The sequence below is a fragment of the Globicephala melas genome, chromosome 5 (assembly GCF_963455315.2).
Source record: "Globicephala melas chromosome 5, mGloMel1.2, whole genome shotgun sequence".
Lineage (NCBI taxonomy): Eukaryota > Metazoa > Chordata > Mammalia > Artiodactyla > Delphinidae > Globicephala > Globicephala melas.
This window is the reverse complement of record NC_083318.1, coordinates 89199160-89226066: the sequence shown is the minus strand read 5'-3', so window position 1 is coordinate 89226066 and position 26907 is coordinate 89199160. Positions and strand designations below refer to the sequence as shown.

General features: G+C 35.0%; 2 protein-coding genes across 3 annotated transcripts in view; one reads left to right on the top strand and one right to left on the bottom strand.

Annotated features, from left to right (window-relative positions):
• JCHAIN (joining chain of multimeric IgA and IgM) overlaps positions 1-22898 on the top strand; it is a 35543-nt gene extending 12645 nt beyond the window's left edge. Inside the window, exons 1-4 of one of the 2 annotated variants that reach the window (XM_030877803.3) lie at positions 13426-13533; positions 17407-17533; positions 21185-21265; positions 21856-22898. In XM_030877803.3, coding sequence (XP_030733663.1) covers positions 13470-13533; positions 17407-17533; positions 21185-21265; positions 21856-22060 — 477 coding nt within the window. In that variant the 5' untranslated portion in view covers positions 13426-13469 and the 3' untranslated portion in view covers positions 22061-22898. Of the gene's footprint in view, positions 1-13425; positions 13534-17406; positions 17534-21184; positions 21266-21855 lie in introns of those variants that run through there. The other variant, XM_070045579.1, reaches the window with a different exon arrangement.
• On the bottom strand, positions 5361-5527 carry LOC115864297 (large ribosomal subunit protein eL39-like). The gene has a single exon (XM_060298779.2). It carries the CDS (start codon positions 5525-5527, stop codon positions 5372-5374), a length of 156 nt encoding a protein of 51 aa, XP_060154762.2. The 3' UTR covers positions 5361-5371.
• Positions 22899-26907: the final 4009 nt, after the last annotated feature.

Sequence of the window (26907 nt, the reverse complement as noted above, 5' to 3'; positions counted from 1 at the left end):
TTTTTTGATATTGAGCTGCATGAGCTGCTTGTATATTTTGGAGATTAATCCTTTGTCAGTTGCTTTGTTTGCAAATATTTTCTCCCATTCTCAGGGTTGTCTTTTCATCTTGTTTATGGTTTCCTTTGCTGTGCAAAAGCTTTTAAGTTTCATCAGGTCCCATTTGTTTATTTTTGTTTTTATTAGAAAGTGTTAATTTATTTTTTATTTTATTTTAAAAATATTTATTTATTTATTTATTTGGTTGCACTGGGTCTTAGTTGCAGCTTGCTGGCTCCTTACTTATGGCATGTGGGCTCCTTAGTTGTGGCATGTGGGCTCCTTAGTTGTGGCCTGCGAACTCTTAGTTGCAGCATGCGTGTGGGATCTAGTTCCCTGACCAGGGATTGAACCCGGACGCCCTGCATTGGGAACACAGAGTCTTAACCATTGCACCACCAGGGAGGTCCCTTGAAAGTGTTAATTTAGTATGAGATAAATTGTACACATATGAAGAAGAGTGATAAAAATGGAAAGTAATATGCCAACTTGTATAAAATGATATAAAGAGATATAAGATGAATTTATTAGCAATGAAGAAACAGAGTAATGGAGTGAACAGAATGGGATGACATGAAGCAGGGAAGACTTACTAAACCGTTGTTTTTCAAATGAATTTTTGGAGATAGGCTGTTTGTAAATTAGGACCAGCCCAGAAGGTAGTGTGGTGAGAGGGAAGAGCTCTGTATAATGGTCAAATGACTAATACGTAGTATCCCAAATAGCAATTCTGTGAAAAGCCACTGCAGGTGCAAGTTTATTTAAAAACAGACTACAACACAGGTGCAATTCTCCTTATAAACATTTAACCACAAAACACTACCCTGAAAGTCTATGTGGAAAGCCATTGGGAAAGAAAGATAATTCAGTTTTTTGTTTTAATTTTTAAAAGAGTTGAGGATGAAATTTCTTTCTCATAGTTTGAATTCTTTTTAAATTTAGTTTGTGCCTCCTGATATCTACATATAAATTTTACACATGCCGTGATTGGAGGAATTCTGTATGCAAGAACCAAAATGTTTAGGGTTAAAAAATGTCAGAAGAAATTTCTCCATACAGATGTGAAAAAAATACTATTGATGACTTTTGGTTTTGTGGGAAGTGAAAGAGACTAGAAGTTACGAGGCTAAATGCTCTACTGTTAGCTTTAGAATGACTAAGATTGATTGAAAAATTCAAAATAGATTCTAAACTTGTACAATTTAAATGGGAAAAAAGTTACTCTTATCAATATAAAGAAGTGCATGGTGTCATTACTATGGTTTTCCCTTTCATCATTTTGCTGTAGCTCCAGGGTTCTTTTTGTTTGTTTGTTTTTTGCTATTGTCCTGGGCAGGCCAAGCTCTTTCCTATCTTAGGCCTTATACTTGCTGTTTCCTTTCTTCTTGGGATAGTGTTTGTCTGAGTCTGTGGAAGGCAGAATAATGTCCCCTCAAAAATGTTCATGCCCTAGTCCCTAGCACCTGGAATCTGTTACCCATTACATAGCAAAAGAGACTTTCAAATGTGATTAAAGGTATTGGCCTTACAATGGGGAGATTATCCTCAATTATCTGGCTGGGCCCAATGGAATCACATGAGTCCCTAAAAGCAGAGAACTTTCCCTAGCTGGAAGCAGGAGAGATATGGCAAAAGCCCAGGTTAGAGACATTTGAAGCTTGAGAAGGACTTGACCCACTGTTGCTAACTTTGAAGATCAAGGGGGCCACTAGTCAGGGAGTGTTGTCAGCATCTAGAAGCTGAGAACAAACTTCAGCTGAGAGCAGGCAAGGGAATGGGGACCTCAGCTTTAAAAGTGCAAGGGACTGAATTAAACCAACAACTTGAATGAACTTGTCAGTAGATTCTCTACCAGAGCCTCAAGATAAGTTAAGACTCAGGCTGGCTGACACCTAGGTTTCCACATTGTGAAATCAGAGCAGAGGAATTAGTTTACCCAGACTTCTGACTTAAAGATCTGTGAGGTAATTCATTTGTGTTGTTTTAAGCCACTCAATTTATGATAATTTGTTATAGCAGCATAGAAAGCTAGTTCAGGCTTCTTCTCACTTGCTCCTGTTTCAGCTTAGATGTTACCTCTTCAGAGAGCCCTTTCCAGAGTATGTCTTCTAAAGTAGGCTACATCAACCCTACCCCAGATGCTCTCTGTCACACTACAGTTGTCCTCTGGTATCCGTGGGGGATTGGTTCCAGGACCCCCTGGGGATACCAAAATCTGTGGATGCTCAAGTCCCTTATATGAAATGGGATTTATATAAAATGGGTCTGCAGATTGCGGTTGTGGAACCTGTGGATGTGGAGGGCAGACTGTACTTTGTTTATCTGCTTCATTGCATTTATTGCAAACTGTGATTGTTTTATTTATTTTTCTCATCTGTCTTCTCCACTAGAGTATAATCTCTGGGAAGGCAGGGACAGGTTAGTCACGGTCAGCTGTATCTTAGCACCAAGGATACAACATATTAAATACATATTAGGTTGGCAACATACATTTTTTGAAAAGTAATTTTTGATATATAGGCATACCTTGTTTTATTACACTTTGCTTGTGTTTTCTACAAATTAAAGGTTTGTGGTAACCCTGCATTTGAGCAAGTCTATTGGTGCCAACGTTTGTTCATTTTATGTCTTTGTGTCACATTTTGATAATTCTTTGACTATTTCAAACTCTCCATCAGCAAAATTACAACTTGCTGAAGGCTCAAATGATGTTTAGTATTTTTTTTTTTAGCATAAAGTACTTTTTAAAAAAAAATTTTTCTGGCTGCACCACATGGCATGTGGGATCTTAGTTCCCTGAGCAGGGATTGAACCCATGCTCATCTTAACCACTGGACCATCAGGAAGTCCCTAAAGTACTTTTAAATTAAGGTTAGTACTTTTTTTTTTTAAAACATAATTTTATTGCACACTAAATAGACTATAGTATAAACATAACTTTTATATGCACTGGGAAACCAAAACATTCATATGACTCACTTTATTGCAATATTCACTTTATTGCAGTGGTCTGGGACCAAACCTGCAATATCTCTGACGTATGCCTATAATAGTAAATGAAATAACTCCAAATGGGGTAGTAGAGACTATGTGACAAACCATAGTATATCGACATTATGGAATATTACATAACTACTTCAAAGGTTAACATGTGTTCTATATAAATTTTTGGAAATTGGTGTATAAAATATACAAGTGACAAAGAGGAACACAAAATAGTTTGCATAAATGTATAATCATTAAAATGCATTTATATAGACTTTTAAAGATTAGAAATTAATTTTGGAAATAAATTTAGTATTCTTAATTCTGCCCTTAATTCTAAGCATTTGCTTAACCTGTAATAATATGCAAAATGTGAGGCCATCATTTAATTCTTAATCTACAAAATAGATCCAGGGTTAAGATTCTGAAAGGGAAGGGATAGGCATGCACTGTTTGGAGTGCTAATTGGTCTTTCTTTGATACTGACTCAATTATCTTTAATTTATTATGAATATATAAGTTGTAAAGGATAATATAACAAACACCCATATACTACTACTTGATTCAAGAAATAAAACATTACAAATCCAATTGTAATTGCTTGTTTACTTCTTACCATTATTAAGCATATCTTTAAAATTTTTTTGATAATGATTCTCAATAAGTTATATTTGCTTTTGTGGAATTGGAAGGAGAGTGCTCTACAGGTGTTTTGGGAAGTCCAGACCAACCCAGCCAGGAAGGATCTCCCCTTCCAGGGGAGAAATAGATTACCAGTAGATCAAGGGCTTTAGCTTGCATTTGTCATAGAAAAACTCCCTCTTTAATCTTTGTGAGTAACTTTACGTACAATGGATTTGTGGAACTTTGAATGACTATAGGATGTTTTGGGGCTTCTAGGATGTTTAAAATTAATTGGTAACAATTATATATTTATTATACTATTTTTAAATACACAACGAATTTTCCACTTTTTTTTTGGCTGCGTCTGGTTGCAGCACGTGGGATCTTTGTTGAGGCACACGGGCTCTCTTATTGAGGAGTGGGAGCTCAGTAGCTGTGAGGTGTGGGCTTAGTTGCCCCACGGCGCGTGGGATCTTAGTTCCCCGACCAGGGATGGAACCCGCATCCCCTGTGTTGGAAGGTGGATGCTTTACCACTGGAGCACCAGGGAAGTCCCCAGAATTTTCCACTTTATCTTGCTTCTCTTGGAGATCATTTTTGCAGTTAATGATTCTTGGATCTTTCCTCCAGTGCTAATATGATCTTCCCTCAGTTTATTTTCCTATGTTAATTCAAAAATTACTTTTGTATTGTCTAGTGTCTCAAAGGTATAGAAAATAGATATATAGAGAGAAGGTGTAAAGGCTTTGTTTCTGATGACTCTGTAACATATTTTAGAAGTTATTTTTTGGAGCTGATTTGGGCAATACTATTTACTACCAAAACCAGTTTTTCATATAAAGTTCAAGGGCAAATTGGAGCAGTGAATTGTTAATACTAAATGTAGAATTTAATCCATTAGAAGGAAAATCAAGAGTGTTGAGCTACTTCTTGGATTTAAAGCCAAGAAGGCTATTAAAAAATATCATCCTTTTAAGTGTTTAACTGGAAAACTGCCAGGATATCAAGGATCCTTTTATATTATGGAAGACTTTCAAGGAGAGAAATCACATGATATTAAAGATAGAGGCTAAGGAGAGATTGATTACTTATGGTAAGTATTCATGCTCTCCTTATGGATGAAATGGAGAATTACAGTCTGTGTGATAGTATGGTATTAACTTGATAGTATGGGTTAACTTGAAATGAACTACTATACCCAAAATGTGCTTATTAATGAATTGTTGTTAGCTTGGAGGGGGACTTTAGATGTATGCCATAGAAGTCTATCTTCAGCACTATGCCACTGTACATTTTTATTACTGACTTAAATGACGATTCTGGTGGCATGTATATTAAGTTTGTAGATGCTGTGGAGCTAAGAGAAATAACTAATGTGCCAGATTTCAAAATCTGGACTCAAAAAGAATCTAATAGGTTGTAATGTTGGTCTGAGTTTAGTAAGAGAAAACTTAGGGACTAATGCTAAATCTCACACCCAAATCCCAACTGTTCAAGTATGAGGAAGTTATTACTTTATAGAAACACTTATTATTTTTTTTCCAACAAAAGGTTCACATATTTATTACTGAGCTACACAGTGAGCAGTGGTGAGGAAAGATCAAGAAAAGAGGAGAGAGCATCAAACACAGGTGGCTGTTCCAGACACTAATGATGTTCTGATGTGGTAAGATACAGTTGACCTTGATAGCACAAGTGTGGGCCACTTCATATGTGAGGCTCCTTATAGACCCAGCTTGGTTCTTCTCCAATGTCTTCTCTTAGAGTTGTACCTGATTTTATTACCAGTTTTTATTTGAATCCACTGGGGAATGGGACGATTCTGCTTTTGTTTCTTGGCCAGGAATCTCTTGATCCTGAAAGTCTTGTGAGAAGACATGGCGAGGAGCAAATCCAACCGCACATAGGATGGCGGACAAGAGAAAAGACTAGAAACACTTATTTTTTGAAAGAAGATTTTAGTTGACTGACATGTAATAGAAGCCAATAGAGTAACACAGTTGTCAAAAAAGAGATACTATAATCTTAAGTATCATTTATTGAAAAATGTTATATTCCTGCTGTGTTTTGTACTTGGTCAAATAACACTTGGACAGTTGTATACATATCTGGACATTACACTTTAAAAAGTGACATTGACACTATGGAGCCTGTCCAAAAAAGAGATGAATAGTATTAGAGGACTTAAAATTAGACACAGTTTTCAATGCCTTGTGAAGATGTTCTCCATTCATCCTTTATTCAATAATATATTTTAGGCAGTCCTGTGCTTCGTTCTTGGAAACAGAAGTGAGCAACAAGACAATGCAATTCTCAAGGCGCTTTTATTCTAATGAGGAGGAGACAGATACTAAGTAAACAAAATAAGATATTTGAACAATGATAAATACTATGAGGAAAATAAAATAGAGTAATATGACAGTGACTGGTAGTTAAGATGATTAGCAATCAGAGAAATTGTCTCTGAGGCAATGACATTTGACTTGAGACTTCAGTGATGATGAGGGGCCAACCATGCAAGGATATGGAAAGTGTTTCATGCAGAGGGACTATAAAGTACAAAGGCCCTGCACAGAAGTAGCTGCTGGAGAATGATGAATGAAAGGGAGAGTTGTGGGAAATCAAGCAAGATAATGAGTTTGAATTTATTCTAAGTGTAATAAGAAGCCAGTAGAGGGTTTTAAGTCAGATATGATCTCATTTACCTTTTGAAAAGATCACTGCTGAGTGGACAATGAGTTATGGGGGTAAGACTGGATGTAGAGAAGAGTTTAGAGCAGAAAATAGTTTAATGAGTAATAAACATGAGACCATTTTTTCCTCCCAATCATTGCTTCCAATTACTGTAATTAAATTTTTCTTTGCCTTACCTTGACAAGGTTTTAAAAAGATTCAATAATTTTGGTAATTTTCCATTATTAAATGTTTGGTGTATTTGCTGTGAACCTGTGAAACTGTTGTAAAAAGTAGTCTATTAAAAAAAAACCTCTAGTTCAGTCTAAAAACTTTTATCTCATACTTTATGGAAACACTTATTTTTAAAAGAGAAGTTTAGTTGACTGTATAACTGATAGAAGCCAAATAGAAGCCAACAGTGTAACATAGCTGCCAAAAAAGAGATACTGTAATCTTAAGTAGTATTTATTGAAAAATGTTGTAGTGTTGCTTTTTGTTAATTTCAAGCCTCTGGCATCTAATTCAAACAAGATGGAATGATAGAGACCAGATTTGCCCTCCTGCCTGGAACAACTGACAAAATCTATGAAATAATGATTTTTAAGACACTGTAAATTAGGCAACAAAGGACAGTGATCTCTGAGAAACAGAAAACAGATGAGGAGACCTCTGCAATTGCCCCAGCTTGCTTCCTTGAAAGAATTTCTAGGCCATGGCTTCACTGGTGAAATCTGCCAAACATTTAAAGAAAAAAATAATACTAATTCTACACTCTTCCAGAAAGTTGGGGAGGAGGAAATACTTTTAAACGTAGTCTATTGGGCCTGCATTATCCTGATAAAACCAGGCAAAGACATTACAAGAAAAGAACATTTCAAACCAATATCCATTATGAACATATATGGAGAAATTCTAAGCAAAATTTTAGTAAGTTGAATCTATCAATTTATAAGAAGGATATTACATCATGATTAAGTGGGGTTTATCCCAGGAATGCAAGGTTAGTTTAACGTTTAAAATCAATGTAATTTACCATATTAACAAACTAAAAAAGGAAAATCATATGGTCATCCAGTAGACAGAGAAAAAGCATTTGAAAAAATACAATATCCATTACTGATTAAAAAAAAAAACTCTCAGCAAACTGGGAACAGAAGGGAACTTCCTCAACTTGATAAAGGACATTCAAGGAAAACCTAACATCATGCTTAAAAAATGAATTCTGAAGATGTGAATGTTTTTAACAGCTTTATTGAGATGTAATTGGTATACAATGAACTGTACACATTTAACCATACAATATGATAAATTTTGACTTATATGTGCACTCCTGAATTCATAACTACATCAAGATAGTGAACATATCCATCCTCCCTAAGAGTTTCCTCATGTACCCTTGTAATCCTACTCTCCCTCCCTTTTCTCCCTGTCCCTACCTTCCCAGGCAATCACTGATCTGCTTTCTATCACTATAGATTTGTTTGCATTTTCTAGAATTATTTATATTAAAACATTATGTATTTTATATGTAACACTTAATATAAAATTTAATATCATACATTGAAATATATTTTTAAAGAATCTTTAAAAATATATGATTATATATTTTATAATATATTTAAATATTTTAAATATACAAAATATATGGGATCATACAGTATGCACTCTTTTTGATAATTTTTCTGGCTACTTTCGCACAGAACAATTATTTTGAGATTCATCCACGTTGTTGTGTATTGCAACAGTTCATTCACTTTTATTGCTGAGTAATGGATATGCCACAATTTGTTTATCCAGTTTTGTTTTTTTTTTGCGGTACGCGGGCCTCTCACTGCTGTGGCCTCTCGCGTTGCGGAGCACAGGCTGTGGATGTGCAGGCTCAGCGGCCATGGCTCACGGGCCCAGCCGCTCCGCGGCATGTGGGGTCCTCCCAGACTGGGGCACGAACCCATGTCCCCTGCATCGACAGGCGGACTCTCAACCACTGCGCCACCAGGGAAGCCCTATCCAGTTTTTTAAATAGACATTTAGGTTGCTTCCAGTTTTGGGCTATTACAAATAAAGCTAACACTTTTCCCAAGTGTCCTTTGCCTCCCCCTCCAAGTCAGAAAAACTTTGGATATATTCTTTTTCTTCCTTTTGGCTTTATTGAGAAATAATTGGCATATAATGGTGTGTAAGTTTAATACATATATCACATTTTCTTTATTTGTCTGTGTGTGGACACTTAGGTTATTTCCACGTCTTGGCTATTGTGAATGATGCTGCAATGAACATGGGTGTGTAGATATCTCTTTGAGATAGTGATTCAGTTTCCTTCGGATATATACCCAGAAGTGGGCTTACTGGGTTGTAGAGTAGTTCTATTTTTAATTATTTGAAAATCTTCATATTGTTTTCCATAGCCACTGTATCAGTTTACATTCCCACGTACAGTACAACAGGTTTCCCTTTTCTCCACATCCTCACCGGTATTTGTTGTCTTTTGTCTTTTTGATAAGTCATTTCAACAAGTATGATGTTATATCTCATTGTGGTTTTGATTTGCATTTCCCAGATGATTAGTGATGTTGGGCACCTTTTCATGTACTTGTTGGTGATTTATGTGCCTTCTTTGGAGAAATGTTTATTCAAATCCTCTGCCCATTTTAAAATCAGATTTTTTTTTTTGCTATTTAGTTGTATGAGTTCCTTATTTATTTTATATATTAATCTTTTATCAGATATGTGGTTTATGAATATTTCCTCCCATTTCATAAGTTGCACTTTCATTTTGCTGTTTCTTTTGCTGTGCAGAACCTTTTTAGTTTGATATAGTCCCAGTTGTTGATTTTTTTTCTTTTTTTGCTAGTGCTTTTGGTGTCATAGCCAAAAATTATTGTCAAGACCAATTACAAGGAGTTTTTTCCCATCTGTTTTCTTCTAAGAGTTTTATGGTTTTAGATCTTATGTTTAGGTCCTTAATCCATTTCAAATTAATTTTTGTGAGTGGTGTAAGGTAGAGGTCCAGTTTCATTATTTTGCATGTGAATATCCAGAAGAGACTGTCCTTTCTCCACTGAGTATTATTGTCTCTCTTGTCAAATATTAGTTGACCATATATGTGTGGATTTATTTTGGGGTTCTCAATTCTGTTCCATTTGTCTATGTGTCTGTTTTCATGCCAGTATCCTACTGTTCTGATTACTAATATAGATTGTTGGATATTTTCATTCATACCTTATAAGGGTCATATAGCAGGAGCCCATATCAGTTTCTATGTTTCTACATGCCTGCAACCCAAGGGGATATGTGAAGCTCTCACAGGAATGTTTTCCTTAAACTTCATTGCAACTGATAGCCCCAAGTTGAGTTTGCATTTTCTGCAACTCAACAAGGCGTGACCAACATAATGTTGGTGATAATTGTTATGATGATGATAATAATCACTGGTACCTATTTAGCACTTAGCATATGCCAAGATCTGTTTTAACTTCTTTATATGTAGTAATACATGTTAAGCCTCACAACAGTCCTATGAAATATGTATTGTTATTATCCCATTTTATAGAGAGGGGAATTGAAACATAGAGGTTAAATGATTTGACCAAGGTTTGCCTAGTGTCTCACAAATAGTAAGTGGTGGATTGGGTGGTAAACGCAAGCAGTCAGACTCAGAATCCTTTGTATTCCATTGGCCAAAAAGTTCGTTCGGGCTTTTCCGTAACATCTTGCAAAAAACCCGAACAAACTTTTTGGCCAGCCCAATATTAACTATTATGTATATTGTTTCTCAGTTTCCCCTTCTTGCAGGGTTCTTGATCTCTTTATTTTCTTGATTCTCTCCCTCACTTACCTTTGGGGAGAAAAGAACACCTTGTCCTGCCCCCCTCTCAAAAGTAAAAGGGGGAAAATCTCTTACCACAAACAGTGCTATTTCCAAAAGGCCAACAGCTTCTGTGATAGCATTCCCCCTTTCCCTCCAAAGTTCTCTAAAGACTAGCGGATTGAACCTGGAAGTGGTGGGGTAGTGATGGTAGTAAGTTGAGTTCTGTTGCTTCTTGTTAAGTCTTGGAGGAAGTATCCAACTCTCTTTAGAATTTAGGGTACTTGGCCATTCTTGTTTGTCATCTGTGAGTCCGAGTTGCCAATGCTGGGGCAAAGGAAAAAAATCACTTTTTATTACTGAGGCTATTATAGTAGTCTAGGAAAGAAGACAGAGGCTTGGACTAGGGTAGCAGTGAAAATGGAGAGAATCATAAAGTTGGGATATATTTTGGAAATAAAACCAACAAGACATGGTAGTAAATTGAATATGAGGGAGAAGAACAGAAAGGGATCAAAGAAGAGGATTTTGCCTTGAGTAACCAGGTAGATGGAGGTACCATTTACCGAGATGAGGAAGACTAAAGATGAAAAGAGATTGGAATGGAAGTGTGAGGGTGGCTTGTCATCAAGAGTACTGTTTTGCCTGGTTAAGTTTTAGGTACCTGTATCAAATAGAGAGTTGGATACAGGAGTTTGCAGCTCGATGGGCAAGGTAAAGTCTACAGTTATAGATCTGAAAGTCACAGCATGTCCTATACTCAAAGCCATGGGATCAGATAAAATCAGTTAGGGAGAGGATGAGAGAAAAGAGAAGGCTGAGGATCAACCTTAATATTCAGAGGAAAACTCAGCTAAATACTGAACAGGAGTCATCAGTCAGATAGGAAGAAAACAAGGAGAGTGTATTGTCTGTGTCTCAAGAGAATCAAGTCTTTGTCATGATTTGAGTATTCTAAATATCATAAGCTATGTACAGAGGAAGTGAAGCATCAACCTATTTCAGATGGTTTTCTGAACTCAGGCTGTCTGCTGTATAGGAAATTGAAACAGAACTTGAGTGGGAATAAAGAAGGTGAGACTAAATTACCTTAAGATCTCTTTTATCCAAATGAGTCTACCACTGAAACTCTTACTGTAAGAATCATATGTTTAAATGTGGAAAAATAAACCAGTTTTGGTGAAGAATTTAGAACATGGGGCTAAGCTCCCAATTATTTAACTCACTTGAATGGATACATTTTTTAGTAGGAAGAACAAAATCAGAGATGAAGTGGTTTAAAAATTAAACCAGACCTACTAAAAAGATTAGGAAACAATTCACCTATAAAACATAAATAGAAGTGAATATAAGCCTCAGCTAAGTGATTTCCAATGTAAGCCCATTTGTTTAAAAAAATTACCTTTATTAGCTTCTGTCTCTTCCATTGTTAATGCTGCTAGTTATGTCTCCTCCCCACAGGCTTCTAGTCTACCAATTTTCAAATTTTAGTGTACATCAAAATCAACTGGAAGACTTTTTAAAAATACCTATTTCAAGGTCACATCTCTAGAAATTCTGATAGGGTGTAGCCAGGAAATCTATATTTTGACTAATACTCTAGGGAAGATGACCCCGGGACCACACTTGACAAAACACTTGTCCTGATCCTATGTTGCATGTATAGGTAACTCTCTTCTGGTAGCAAAAGTGCCACTTGGCACTGTCCACACTATTTTTATTAAAATAATTTATTTTAGATGCATGGTTTACATAATAGAGTTACAAAACTATAAGGCTGAAAGAATAGAAATCAAATAAAGAGCTTTTCTTTAGCTTAGTAGTTATATGTCAGTCTTGGCTTTTATAAAAAACAAGTTTTGGGGGAGGCTATAATTTGTCTCCAGAGATTTATCCAACTTGCTTGTTGGGGAGGCAGTCTACCCTTGAGTTTATTTTCAAGGAAATAATGGCTTAAAAAACGTATCCAACTAACTTCTAATTATTCTTTTTTTTGGAGTGATATAATAAATCAGTTATTTAGATCTTAAGTGGTTGATCTTTGTTTTGGCATCCTAACCACACACTAAAATAATGAGCTTTCAGATGTTTCTTTTTCTATAAGATATAATTATTCATATGAATCCAGTGTATTTTTCTTAACCTCAAATAGTTTCTAAGTCCTATGAAAATATAAATTAAAATGAGAACAAAGTTTGACAATGCAATAATATTGTGTGTTCTAGTGCCTGGCACTTTGTCCTTGCTAGACGTTCAGTACGTGTTGACTGAAGGAGTACAGTTATGTGCTAGTCTTTAATAGCTTTCATTCTGCCATTTTTTACTGCCAGCTGTGAAATCCGCTTGCCTACTTATGGTCCTGAAGTATTTCTTCAGTAACTCGCAAAATTCTACGAGATCCTTAAAAAATTAGGGAACTGAAAACCAAAAGTAACATAGATTTGATGTTGTATAATTGTAGCCAACCCTGCCTAAGAGACATTCTAGCACGTTGGGGTAGGAGGTAGGGGGATGCCCTATCCAAAAGCTCAGGGTTTTTTTTTTTTTTTTTTACACTAATTAATGAAAAAAATTTATAAGCAATACTGTGGTGATTCAGTTTTCTGTTGAGGCATCTCAAACACGCATCATTTCATGGATTTACAATTCTGAAAGGTATAACTGGGTGAGCAAATACAGGGTCTGCTTTAATACTATCAAATTGAAACATGGCAACTAATAACATCTAGCATCCACCTGTTTCTAATTCCAGTTCCACATTTGAACTTATAAAATAACTGAAAGTAATGAGAATATGTATATATTATATATATAATCTGTATGTTAAACCTGGTAACTTGGTTAATGAAGGACGAGAAGAAGAAGTTGACATAAAATGCAATTGGAACCTTAAAGGGCTTTAATTTTTTCCTCCTTCTTCTCTCTTCTTCATTTATTGTTCCAGGCACAACAAATACTATATTATGTTTGACTTGAAAACTTTATTATCTAGGTAATAACGTTGAGAATCCCCATTTAAACATTCTTAATGGACTACTGCCTTGAAATTATTATTAGTCTTCTGATTTAATTATATAGAATAAATGTAAAATAAAAAGTCATTGCACCAAAACATGGCTTTAGGGGATATTTTGGAAGAAAATACGTAAATCTGAGCCATGATTTCCTCCAGTGCAGTATTTAAATTTCAGACTTCAACCGCAGTTGTGATTGTTTTTAGTTTGTTAGCTGCCTGGAGTGTTATTTTAAGAAAGCAGAAGCACCATCATTTGCACACTCCTTATAGACCACACACCTTAACCCTGACTTTTTAGCTCCAGTTTTTCAAAAGAAAGTCAAGATGAAGAACTATTTGCTTTTCTGGGGAGTCCTGGCCATTTTTGTTACGGCTGTTCTTGTGACAGGTATGTGGTATTTTGAGAATGAACCCAGATAAAAGGAAAAATAGAACACAGATCTGTTCTTCAGATTTAAACATTTATATTTGTGTTTTGGTTGGACAGCTAGCTGGCTACTTTTTTCTAGCATGTCTTAATCTTTGTATGAGCAGTGATATTTACATGGACAGACTCATTGTAATTCTTTTTATTCTTTTTTCTCTTCTCTTATTTGTTTGCCTACTACAACCTAGAGAATAAGAAAGTAGATATTTCTGGATAAGTACAGATAGCTATACTTACACGAATACCCATATTGAATCTTGAAAATCAGTAATCTTCTCCTTGAGTATCTCAAATTTATATTCTGGAGAAATGAAGTAATAATTATTATAAATACAATATAGAGTGCATTGGGATTTTATTTCCCCAGAGAGCTTGGTATTAATACGTTCTAACAACGTTCCTGGGTCTGAGCCTACAGATTTATTATGACCCTTTAACAATGTTTAATGTTGTACACGTTTCCTATAACTTGATGGCTGAACTTCAGTTATTTTGTTTATTAACTTTTCAAACTATTATAGAAAATGGATTATTTTCTGAATATAGAAGTACAGTGTTTAATAATTTTCATCTAGAAGGGCATATGAATTAGAAGTGATACAATTTGGCTGGTTTGTTCTAAGACTTACTGAGTTTCTTTTTTTTTTTTGATCTCATCCTTATTTCAAGACAGAGTATGATGTAATTAAGAACAGTGATTTTACATATACTAACTTAGCATTAAGAATAATGAATTTAATAACATTTAAAACAAAGATATTAGTAGTAAACCATGTATATGTACCTATACATATATAAATACATGTTTATAACATATTTATATACCTATAAACATGTGAAACATATATAGCTATATATGTATAAAAGAGCTATAATTTATTGAGTATATACTATATTCTAGGCATTATGCTAACTTTAATTCTCACAATAACCATTTGAGGGTAGGTACTATTATTGTTTCTGACATATAGTTGAGCCCATTGAAATTTAGAGAGATGAAGTAACTTACCTAAGGTCATACAACAAGTATGTGGTAGGTAGAACCCAGGCCATCAGACACTATAGTCCACACTCCTAACTACTATCCTATTCTTCCTGTATAAAAGAATCACCTTTTAGTAAACTCATTACGTTCATATCTAGTATGTATTGTCTATTTTCTTACCCGTTTGAATTGAACTAAATTTAACAAATATTTATTGAGCACCTATCTTTCAGGTGCTCTTGGAATAAAGTAAGGCATAGTCTACAATAACAGGTTTATTAGGAAAAATACTGCTTGTTGATGAAACAGAATGTTAGAATCTTACAAGTCTTGGTGAATTGAAAGTATTTGTACATTTTTCTGGTAGGTATATTAGGCTACCTAGTATTTTTATATAGTAACAGTAATGATGGTTTTTTCCTAGGTTTCTGGCAAGAAAATATGTGCCATAACTAAAGTACAGATATTTTTTATTTAAGATTTAATGGTCAAGTCACTACTTGACTCAATCTGTATTTTTTGGTCAGGCATTACATGCTCATTTCTGTTTTATTGAGAGAAAACATTTAAGAGTCATGAATACAGGAGGAGGAAAAGGACACCATTTAAGTCATCTTACACTTTTCAAAAAATTAAGAATTATATCATTGTCTTAAATTGCTTCGTAATGATTTTTCTCCAATACCATACAGACCTTAATCAGAAGATTTATTAAGAACTTATGACTAATGGCATAATAATACATTATAAAGTACTTCAAAACAATTATAAGTACAATAACAATGGTCTTAAAATGTTTTGTAATGACTGTTATCATTAAGACTGAAATACTGCAGTTAGCTCCTTTCTGCTCTGGGATTGTCACCAGAATAATTAGATTTCCAGTTACAGTTATATCTGTCCTTATCATTTAACCTTTATAACTTGAATTTGTGTGCTAAGTCTTTGTTTTTTTAATTGAGGCTTGATGGAAGGAAATTTTAAAGGTCACTTAGCTAAAATTATAGGAATAAAAAAGATATTTAGCATCATTATTATTGTTTAATTAACACTATTAAATAAAGCTATTTATTTTTGGGGAGGGAGTGGGTTGTCACTTTTTATTTATGTCTTTTACATTGTTTTAATTTTTTACAATAATTTTTCAACTTTTTAAAGAAAAAACAATGTTTTTTTTACTCAGGTTCTTATGCATTTTAAGAGAGATGAAATGACACTGTTTTCCGCCCACTACATATATTATAAGCATCTTCTCTTTTTTTATTAAAAATTTTTACAAGACAAGGAAAGACTGAGGAACTGTCACAGATTAGAGTACATACATATATACTAAGGAGACACAACAAATAAATCCAATGTGGGATCCCAGATTGGATCCTTGGACAGGAAAAGAGTAGTGGAAAAACTGGTCAAATCTGAATTAGGTCTGTAGTTTAGTTTATAGTATTATATCAATGTAACTTTCCTCATTTTGATAACTGTACTATGGTTATGTAAGTTGTAAATATTAGGGGAAATTAGGTGAAGGATATATGAGAACTTTCTGTACTATTTTTGCAAATTTTCTGTAAGACTAAAATCATTTCAGAATAAAAAAATGTAAAACTTTTTTTATATATTCCGGAACTTAATTCACTATTTTCCTTTCCAAGCTTGCTTTTTCTTCTCTGTTCCTTATATTTATTAATGGGATTATTAGTCTCCTCGTCACCAGTAAAGCTATTTATTATTAACTCTTCAGGTATCTGTTAACTGATCTAAGTCCAGATAATAAGAAATTTTCTTTGTTAATTCTTTGCGGCACTTACCAGACCTCACTGTCTAGTATTCAGATTAGACAATAAATGTTGACATTCAGAGTTAAGGCTTAAATAGTCATCTGTGTATAATATTCAGATTAGACAATAAATGTTGACATTCAGAGTTAAGGCTTTAATAGTCATCTGTGTATAATATTCAGATTAGACAATAAATGTTGACATTCAGAGTTAAGGCTTTAATAGTCATCTGTGTATTCACTCATTCATTTATTATTTTTTTCTGTACACATGCATATTATATTAAATAGAACTTGTACCTCACAATATATTCTAAATTGTTTTAGCAAATTTATAGCACCTTATGTCTCTATATATTGTATCTTTAAAAATAATTCTTATAAGAAATATTAATAAACATAGCACTTATTATTTCATTGTATTAAATCATTATACTATGACAACCTGAATGTTATTATGAAAAAGAAGAATATAATTAAGTTTAGGAAACTTTTAGTGGAGAATATTTAAAGTGTTACAAAATAAGGTTATCTTTGGGAAAATATGCATGTTCTTAGTTCTAATGCAATCTAAGGAAAAAAGAAAATATAACTGGGAGTTCAGGAAGGACGTGACACTTCAAACTGGGCTTATTAGAAAGGCTAATGTTACTTTTTGTTCACTTTTGAATAAATTGCTCTGGTCTGAGAGAAATCCAGTTTAGATTTTTGTTTTCTTTCTCATTTTGGCATTTGGCACTGACTTTTACAAAGCCACATCATTCAGAGGGTTGTGCCTATATTCATAGCATTAGATTAAAACCAGAATTCTTTCAGTCAGGTTAGAAAGACCATGGACTGGTCCAAGGGAAGGAGAGAAAATTCCTTTTGGAGTTCATTTGGATTTCCTTCACTACGCTGTGAGATTTCACTTAGCTATTTTAGATTAGGAAAAAGAACAAATGGAGAAGCCGAAACTGATCAACCATAAAACTTAAGTTTTCTGCTGGGGGGAAGGGCATAAATTAACTCGATAGAAAGTATAAAAACAGACTTTCATTTACGTTTCTTCTTAATATGTTTATCTTTCAAGCCCAAGATGAAGATGAAAGGACTGTTCTTGTTGACAACAAATGTAAGTGTGCCCGGATTACTTCCAGGATCATCCCTTCTGCTGAAGATCCTAGTCAAGACATTGTGGAGAGAAACATCAGAATTATGTATGTGGTATTTCATGTTTCATTTTTTCATACTGTGAGCAGAGATACTTTCTTATATTAGCAATTGTTTGCATGTGATACCTATATCTTTGCTCCTCTTTTTGGTGTGTAGCACCTTACATTAGTTGAATCTGGTTAATGGGCTTGAGCCAATTATGTAGAAGTTGGGAGCAGGAACAAAGGTTTCCAGGCAACCTAAAACCAGTCAGCTAGATCAAATAATAACCGAAGGTCGCATCTAGTCATCAACATGCCCTGTTTATACGGAGTTATTTCAATTTGAATCAGAACTTTTAGTTGCCCTTGATCAGTTCAAAGTGAAACTTGAGATAACATTAAAAGGCTTGTTTTGTACCATATATGGACCACAGAGTATTTCACTTTGTACTCAACTGCCGGTCTCCATAAAAGTAAGGTAGACTAATCAAATTGACTAAATTAATTTCGTCTACACTTGTATATTGGACTTCAGATATTTATTTCATATCACACATAGTCTGTCATAAGCTATGAGTCTTATTCGACAGCAAAAATGCTAATAATACTTAAGAACTGAGATTCCTATTGGATCTAGTCATTAATGTCTTCCTTGTGAACTACTTCTACCTTGAATAGCCTCCCCCCCAAATCAAATACCTCTTATTGAAACAGAACATAGTATTCGATCCCATTTAATCAATGGGAGAAGTATAATATGCTTAAGAATTTGTTTCGAGTTCTGGCTGTCACTAAATAGCTATGTGCTCTGGGATGCTAGTTACTGAACCAATCTAAACTTCAACTTTCTCATCTTTACTAATAGGAAAATAATATGTATCTCATAGGGTTATTGTAAAGATAAATTGAGAAGATCTATTCCTTTTAAAGACTGTATAGTTCCTGGCACATTTTCAAAACATATTTGTTGTTATTTATTCACCTTTGTGCCAGTTATCATTATGTCACTATCCTTCTTAAAATCCCTTTGCTGGTTCCCGTAATGTTGTTACTAGGATAAATTACGAATGTCTCAGCCTAACCTATAACGCTCGGCAAAACTCTCAAGCTCTTCCATTGCCACTTCTTTTTTCACCTCATGTTTGAAAAGCCAGTACATTGCAGTACCTTTATTTTCTCACACTCACAGTGCTCTCTTCCTCCCGTTTTTGCATAACCTAGTTCCTCTGCTTGAAGAACTCTTTCTCCCACCCCTCTTAGCCTGGTTAACTCCTTACCCTGCATGTCTTAGCTTGGACATCTCTTCCTCTAGCAGATTTTCTCTGACCACAGAGTCTATACCACATAGCTCCCTGTTAAGGATAGAACAATTGGAGAAGCATGTAACTTGAGGAGATGGCATCCATGACACTGGCACTTAAACCATGTTGAAGAGAAGTGTCTATCTTATGTTTAAATCTCCAGGGGACAGATTTAAAATGGCACACCAGGATTCTCTAATTTATCTTTTTCTTCTATTACATGATTCTTTTTATGATATATTATTTATTGGAATCAGGCAATTCAGTTACTTCATGCCACTTCCCTGATGTGTATTGATGCTTCCCTAATCTTATTTCTGAAAGTTTTATTATCATTGCTGTGTCATTATGGCATTATTCCCAACTCCATCACTTACTAATGATGTGACTTTGGGCAAGTTACTTAACTAATTTGAGCCTGTTTCCTAAACTGAAAAAAAGGAATAATTATATAGGTATGTATATATACACATATACTTCCTAAGGTTGTGAGGATTAAATATAGTAATGTATAAAAGCACATAGAACAGTGTTTGGCCCATGGTGAAACACTCATACATGTTTATTCCCTTATTTTTCTCATTATTTAAAGCATTTTTAAATACTACTAGAGATTTTACAGTGTAATAAAGAGTTGATCATTCATCCATTCATTTGGCAAACATTTATTGAGTGCTTCTGAAAGCCACTGAGGATTGGAGCTGGGGATAAAATAATTTACATAAAACACAGTCCATGCCATCAAAGAATTTACAGTCTAGTAGGGAACTTTAAATAATTGAAAAGGCAATTTCAATACAGTATTGTAAATGCTATGACAAGAATAGGCATAGGATGTTATAGGAGCACAAAGTGGGGGCACCCAGTCCAGTCCTTGGGGGAGGTGGGAGAGTGGCAGGGGGAGGCAGGAGAGGGTATTTGGAGTAAGTGGTAGAAGTGGATGATGGCTGTTAGCTGACTGAACTGGAGTTAGCTAGGTAAATGTGTGTGGGGGAACGGCAGGGTTGATGGGTGAAGCAGATCATGCCAGGAAAAGGAAAAAGGGTTGCTGTGAGGATTATATGAAATCATCATGTTAACTGTTTATCATAGTACCAGGCACACTGCAAATGCTCAGTAAATGTTAGAACTGTTATTGTTTTTGTCACTGTTAAGACTTGGAGATGAGAAAATCGTGGTTAGTTTGTGCAATTGCAAACAGCTGTTTACAGCTGGCACCTGTTATAAAGAGGGTGGTGTGGTGAGAGAGAAGGCTGGAGAGTTAGAGGTATTTCATGTAGTGTCTTCTGTGCCATCTTAATGATACCCTGTTTTCTAGGGGGAGACAGTGTAGGTTTTAAGCAGAGAAGGAAATTAGGCTTGTATTTTAAAAAGACTATTTTGACAGTAATGTGGTTAATACATTGGAGGGGTCAAGACTGAAGGAGAGTATTGCTGCAAACTAGGAGAGAAATGGTGGTGTCCTGATCAAGTAGCTGGAGTTCACAGATGCAAAGAATCAGAATCAGTTGAACTGTGAGATGGATTAGATATAGGTCATGACAGAGAGGGAAGACTGAGGGTGGTATCCAAGTTTTTGGCTTGGATATCTATGTGGATAATATTGCTAAATACTGAGTTAGGAAACATGAGGGGTTTTTTTGGTTTGTTTTTTGTATTTTTTGGTAGGGAGGGATGCATATGATGAGGAGTGGTGACATAGATGAAAAAATGTAAAATTTAACGAAATCACCTGAACTAGTTGATGTGTAATTTTTCATGGAACATCTCCAAATCAAGAGGTCTGGATTCCACTTCCAGCTTTACTACTTAGTAGTTGTGTGACCTTGGGTAGGTCACCAACCTCTTTGATTTATAATTACTGCATTTCTAAAATTTGGATATTAGTATCTGTCCATTCATTCCATAAATATTGAACATATTCTACATGCCACACATGTAGCAAGGCACTGGGAATGTGTAAACATTTTTGCTTCAAGGAATTTATAGAATCTAGAAGCAACTACTGTGTAGGTAAGCAACTGTAATATGGCATTTGTTATAATAAGATATATGAAACTTTAATGAGACTACAGAGGAAGGAGTTTATTGAGGGGTGGGGATGGGATCAAAGTAAAAATCACAGAGAAGGTAAAACTTGAGCTTATTTTGAGAGGAAAAGCAGGGATTTGCCAAGTAATCAAAGATAGTTGACAGAGGAGTTGTTGTGAGGTTTATTTTGAATGACAATGTTTAAAATGTAACAATTACTGTGAAATCTGAGTAATAGTATTACTAAAGAGTGTTTATAGAGTGCTAAATGTCCGAATGAAATAGTAAGTACTGTCCTAGCAATATACCTATTAACCAAAAATAGCAGTATCTGCTAATTTCATTATTCTTCTTTGTTTTCTTTCTTTCTTTTTTTTTTTAGTGTTCCTCTGAACAGCAGGGAGAATATCTCTGATCCTACCTCACCCCTGAGAACCAAGTTTGTGTACCATTTGTCCGACCTGTAAGAGATTTTCCTTCATACTAATATAGATATTGAAGTCAATAACTTTTAATTAAATTGTTAGTAAGAATGTTTTTGAAAACAAATTGGGGTATAAACATTTACCAATATAATTTGAACTTTTGAATACATTAATTCCTGTGTTAAACATTAGGTATCATAAATTCATAAAACTTTATCACAGATAAAAGTTAGCTGTAAATTTATTCTAAAGATGAAATTATTGCCATTAGTACAAAGGACCAATTTGTCGTTATAGTTCAATAATCAGACACATTAACATGCAGGTGTTTCTTTGGAAACTATAGAATCCAACATAAAAAATTAAAGAACAAACCCTTCTTCGTTACTATAAATAACTCATTTACTCCTAGTACCTCACAATCATATTATCATATTATTAATTATATTGCTTCCTTTCAACTGAAGGTTGAAAAATTACGTAAATAATTCTGTATTATAGAGACGTTGAAGTCTGAAAGGAGTCACCCTTTGTCAGAACTAATTGATTTTGGATAGAAATGTATAGTTACTCACATTCTGAGACAACATTTGATGGGGGTTGTCTAATGCATCTATTTGTTTTTCAGCTGTAAAAAATGCGATCTTACAGAAGTGGAGCTGGATAATCAAGTAGTTACTGCCACCCAGAGCAATATCTGTGATGAAGACATTGAGACTTGTTACACTTATGACAGAAACAAGTGCTATACAAACAGGGTCCCACTTACCTATGGTGGTAAGACCAAAATGGTGGAAACAGCTTTGACCCCGGATTCCTGCTATCCTGACTAATTTAAGTCATTGCTGACTGCACAACTCCTTATCTTGAGAGGCTCTCCATTTTGATTCCAGGTAGTTAATATATTTACTACCAGTGAATGTGAAACCATGATTTTTTTGGGGGGATAATATAAAACTAACTACCCCACTCCCCCCCACCCCCCTGCCCCTGGGAAAATAACTGAAATAGTAGCATTGTTATTTTTTAAGGTAAATTTCTAGCATTTAAAAAAATAAACAAGGGGAGAAAATAAAACTCAAAAGAGTAAAAATAAGGAGACATAACTAAATTTTGCCTTTTTTTTTTTTTTTTGGCTTTGCCCTGGAGAGCCCAAGCTTTTGCGCATTCCACACTATTCTCTTCAAAAAAAGTATCACTGTGCAGAGAAAATTTATATGTATATATAGGTCAATTGTTTGTCTTCATTAGAAAAATAATAATTGGAAAATACGTTTTGGAAATATTCATAAAATAATTTAAAATGGATCTCTAATATTTATGAAACCAATTAGCTGAAAGTGACATAATTAAGCGTATAATTGAAAAATATATTTTGATATAACAGATTTGGGAGCAAATGATATGGATTTTTTTTAATAAAATTTTTTTGATAATCAGGAGAGTGTGAGAAATTCCCATTAGAAATCACCTCTGTTATAACTGAATCTAACAAATTATGTATTCCAAAATATGTATTCTCCAGCACAGTTTGAACAATTAAATAGATTCATAAGCATATACCTGTGTGAAATAATTTACTGGAAAAAAGTTTGCTGTGTTAACTTTGCTGTATGTAAGTTAAAATATCATTTATGGGACTTCCCTGGTGGCGCAGTTGTTAAGAATCCGCCTGCCAATGCAGGTGACACAGGTTCATGCCCTGGTCCAGGAAGATCCCACAGTCTGCATAGCAACTAAGCCTGTGTGCCACAACTACTGAGCCTGCACTCTAGAGCCTGTGAGCCACAACTCCTGAGCCCACATGCCACAACTCCTGAAGCCCAGGCTCCTAGAGCCCCACCCTGCAACAAGAGAAGCCACTGCAATGAGAAGCCCGCGCGCTGCAACCAGAGAGAGCCCGTCACAGCAACGAAGACCCAGTGCAGCCAAAAATAAATAAATAAACAAAAATATCATTTATTACTGAGGAACGGTTTGTAAGTATAATTATGCATTAATCACTGAATTCAAACCTGTAATATTTGAGGTAGCTTTGTCATTTTATACCTAAAATTAAATAAAAAGGCCAGGTCCATCCTGACAAATATAGTGTTTCTCATGGCACATAAAACTTCTTATGGCAGAAAGTCAAGGCCAATTGGCATACATATCTAAGACTACTGTGGAAAGTAAATGCTGACCCTGCATTTAAAATAATGAGAAGCTGATTAGTAAAATCAGTTTCTTGAAGAAACATTGTTCTGTTTTCTTTTTTTTCAAATGGTAATAGTCATTTTTAATAACTTCCACTGTGTTCATACTGATTATTCAGTGTTTTTTGTTTTTTTTTTAGGGATAAGGCTCCGACACTCTGGTACTTCAGTAGGAATCATAGTTTTGACATGCTAAAGACAAATCATTCTTGACCAAACTTCAATCTGGTATGTGGTTTTAGCCAAGAATTTGAACTTTATTTAATCAGTAAACAGTTATTGAATATTTACCACATGCAGGGAACTCTGGTAGATTTTTGGTGATTAATCTGTGATAAGTGCCCTCAAGATAGTGCCACTCACTTCCTAGACCTCTGCTCAGTTGGACCCCAGTTCAGTTCGGTAACAATCTTCACCATGAAGCTCACCCTGACTACTTAAAAAAAAATTGCAAATCCTGTTCCCTGTCTTGGTTTATTCCACCCCCACGTACTTATCACCCTCTAGCAGACTATATCATTTTACTTATATATTATGTTTATGGTGTCTCCTCCACAACAATGCATAAGTGCCACAAGCACAGCCATTTTCGTTTTGCCCATTGATGTATCCCCAGCACTGGGAAGGGTGTCTGGCAGGTAGAGAAGCTCAATAAATATTTGTTGAATGAATGAATATGAGTACAGCTTAGTTGAGGAAACAAGATATATGCATAATCACAATCACTTGGCAGAGTCACGTAAAGCAAAGAAGTAGGTTTCGAAGTGTTCTGAGTATTTATGGGAGACTTCTCCCCCAGTTTTATTGAGATATAACTGACATACAACTTTGTATAAGTTTTAAGGTGTACAGCAGAATGACTTCACATGCTTATCTATTGTGAAATTGTTGCCACAATAAGTTCCGTTAACATCCATCACCTCATATAGGTACAAATTTTTTTTCCCTTGTGATGAGAACTTTTAGGGGGAGACTGTTTCTGAAGAGGCTCCTCTACTGTATTCCCATCTTTGCCTTAGTTTCTCTGCATACCCAATAAAAAAAGTTTTTGGTACCATGTTGCAAATTCTCGTAGGAGAGAGCCCTATGCCAGTATTATTGCCTCATTAAATGCCAGCTGGAAGAGGACTGCAAACTTAAAGTCCTGCGGGTCTTCCTTCTTTCAGAAGTTCAGTTAAACTCTAGAATTATCATATTGAAAACAACTTAGCACTTATACTAAGTGCTAGGTGTTAGTCTAAGTGCTTTATTAAGCATTAACTCATTCAGTAGAAATCCAGAGTAGCAGGTGACTCTTAAATGAGTTACTGAAGAGTGATTAAAGCCTTCCTGTTAGTTTCATTCATACATTTAAGTGGACAATTTAGCAGGGATACATGAGAAGTCAGTGCAGATGAAGCAGCTGTGAAAGGAACCTCTCCTTTGTCTTTGTGTGAGGTCCATGGGCTGTTCCCAACCAATGATGACTGAGTGTGGCAAAGATACTAAGACAGGCTTTGGGGTGGCAGTGTTGTATAGTGGTTAAATCCATGGCCTAGCTTGGAATACTCTACTTAGAGACTAACAATTCACCAAGGGCAAGTTTATTCAATGTAAGGTTGAAAAATGAGTAAAAATAACTATCTCATAAAATATCTCATGAAATAACTATCTTATAAAAGTAAGCATACATGCCATAATGTACGTATATCACTTAACACAGCTTTTATAGCTTTCAGTAACCTTCTGTAAATTACAGTTGATGTTATGTGTTGTCTTTTGGCTCTTCTCTTTGCTCAGGCAACAAATCAGAGAAAAATGTGAACACGTATTAGATCAGTGATTCTCAAACTTTAATGTGTGTGAGACTCACCTGGAGGACTCATTGAAACAGATTGCTGAGCCCCACCCTCAGATGCTGATTAACTAGTTCTGGGATGCCACAGGAGAAATTGCAGGTCTCAAAAAATTCCCCGGTGCTGCTGCGGCTGCCTGGGAATTGCTTTAGAACCACGACTTTAGAATTATAAACCTCCATCTCCACCTAGTGGCTGATTTGTGAAATACAATGCATATGCATTTTAACACGTTTCATTTAGTTCTCATAAGTGTCCTGTGAAATAATCATTGTCTTCATTTTACAAATCATGAAACTAAGATGCAAAGAGTTAAAGTAATCTTATTAAGGTTTGACAAATAGTATATGGAGAACTGATAATTGGATCCAGACTGTGAGGCTCCAAAGCCAATGATCTCATTCAATGTTATCCTGTCTAAAACACATTTTTCAGACCATTTCCTCCAGTAGTTCCACTTCTGAGGAAGTAATCAGAAGTATGGACAAAGAGGAATAAAGATATTTATCACAACATTATTTATTATAGTGAAAATTCATAAGAGACTTTAAGTCCATCATTGAAGGGAATGATAATACAGTATATACTTGAGAATATTTTACAGACAACAAACATGAAGCTTTAAGTATTTTTAATTATATGGAAATTGCTTATATAGCGTGAAGAGGGAAATGTAGGCTATTTCATAAAATAATTACTTCAAGACCCTCCCTCCCTTATACACATAAAAGAGAAAATAGACCAAAGTATTAACATTGGCTAGTGGGATTATGTGTTATTTTTATTTGTTTATCTTTTACTTTTTATTACTTGCCAAATATTCTACAATGAGTATGTATTTCGGTAACTAGAAAAATATTAATTGTTATTAATTTTTATTTTTAATCAATTATATTAAAATTTGGGAAATTCTAAATTTCTATCCATTTACAAAATGTATTTAAAGAAAAAGTGACATTTATTTAGCATCTACTCTGTCCTCAGCACAATGCCAGTTACTGTGATAGTTACATGAGATGAATAAGAACTGAGCCTCCCTTTTTAGGAGTTTTCTTCCCTCTTCTGCAGGTAGAACTAACACAGGAAAAAATCAGCACATGATATAAGACAGTGAGTGATTAAATATAAAGAACGATGTGCTGTGAGCCTTCATGGAAGTTGGGGAGCTTAGGATTAGGGTAATCTTGGAGGAGATATTAATGGAATAGGGCCTTCATGGATGGAAGTAGAACTTTGTAGAACTACATGAGCCAGGCAAAAAGACAGGAGGAAGCATAACATACATGTAGGAATAGAGAGAGGATTGGCCTGCCCCTCTTTCTTTGTGTTCTGTATCGAACCTGTCACTTACATGCTTCATTTATATAAATCCCCTCAAATTGGTGATATTCAGTTTTTTCAGTGGTTGAGACCTTTGTGTTCCTTCTCTGGTGAGTGTGCAGTTACCCCTTACTTACAGGAAATAGCCTAGCACTTCACCATTCCAACTTTGATCTACCAACTGGCTGATTCAGCATCATCTGGGAGCATGTTCATTATACAGAATTACAGGCCCCACTCCAGATCACAGAACCAAAACCTGCATTTTAATAAGATTCATGTGCACGTTAATGCTCGAGAAACTTTGATGTAGTGTGCTGTGATTAGACT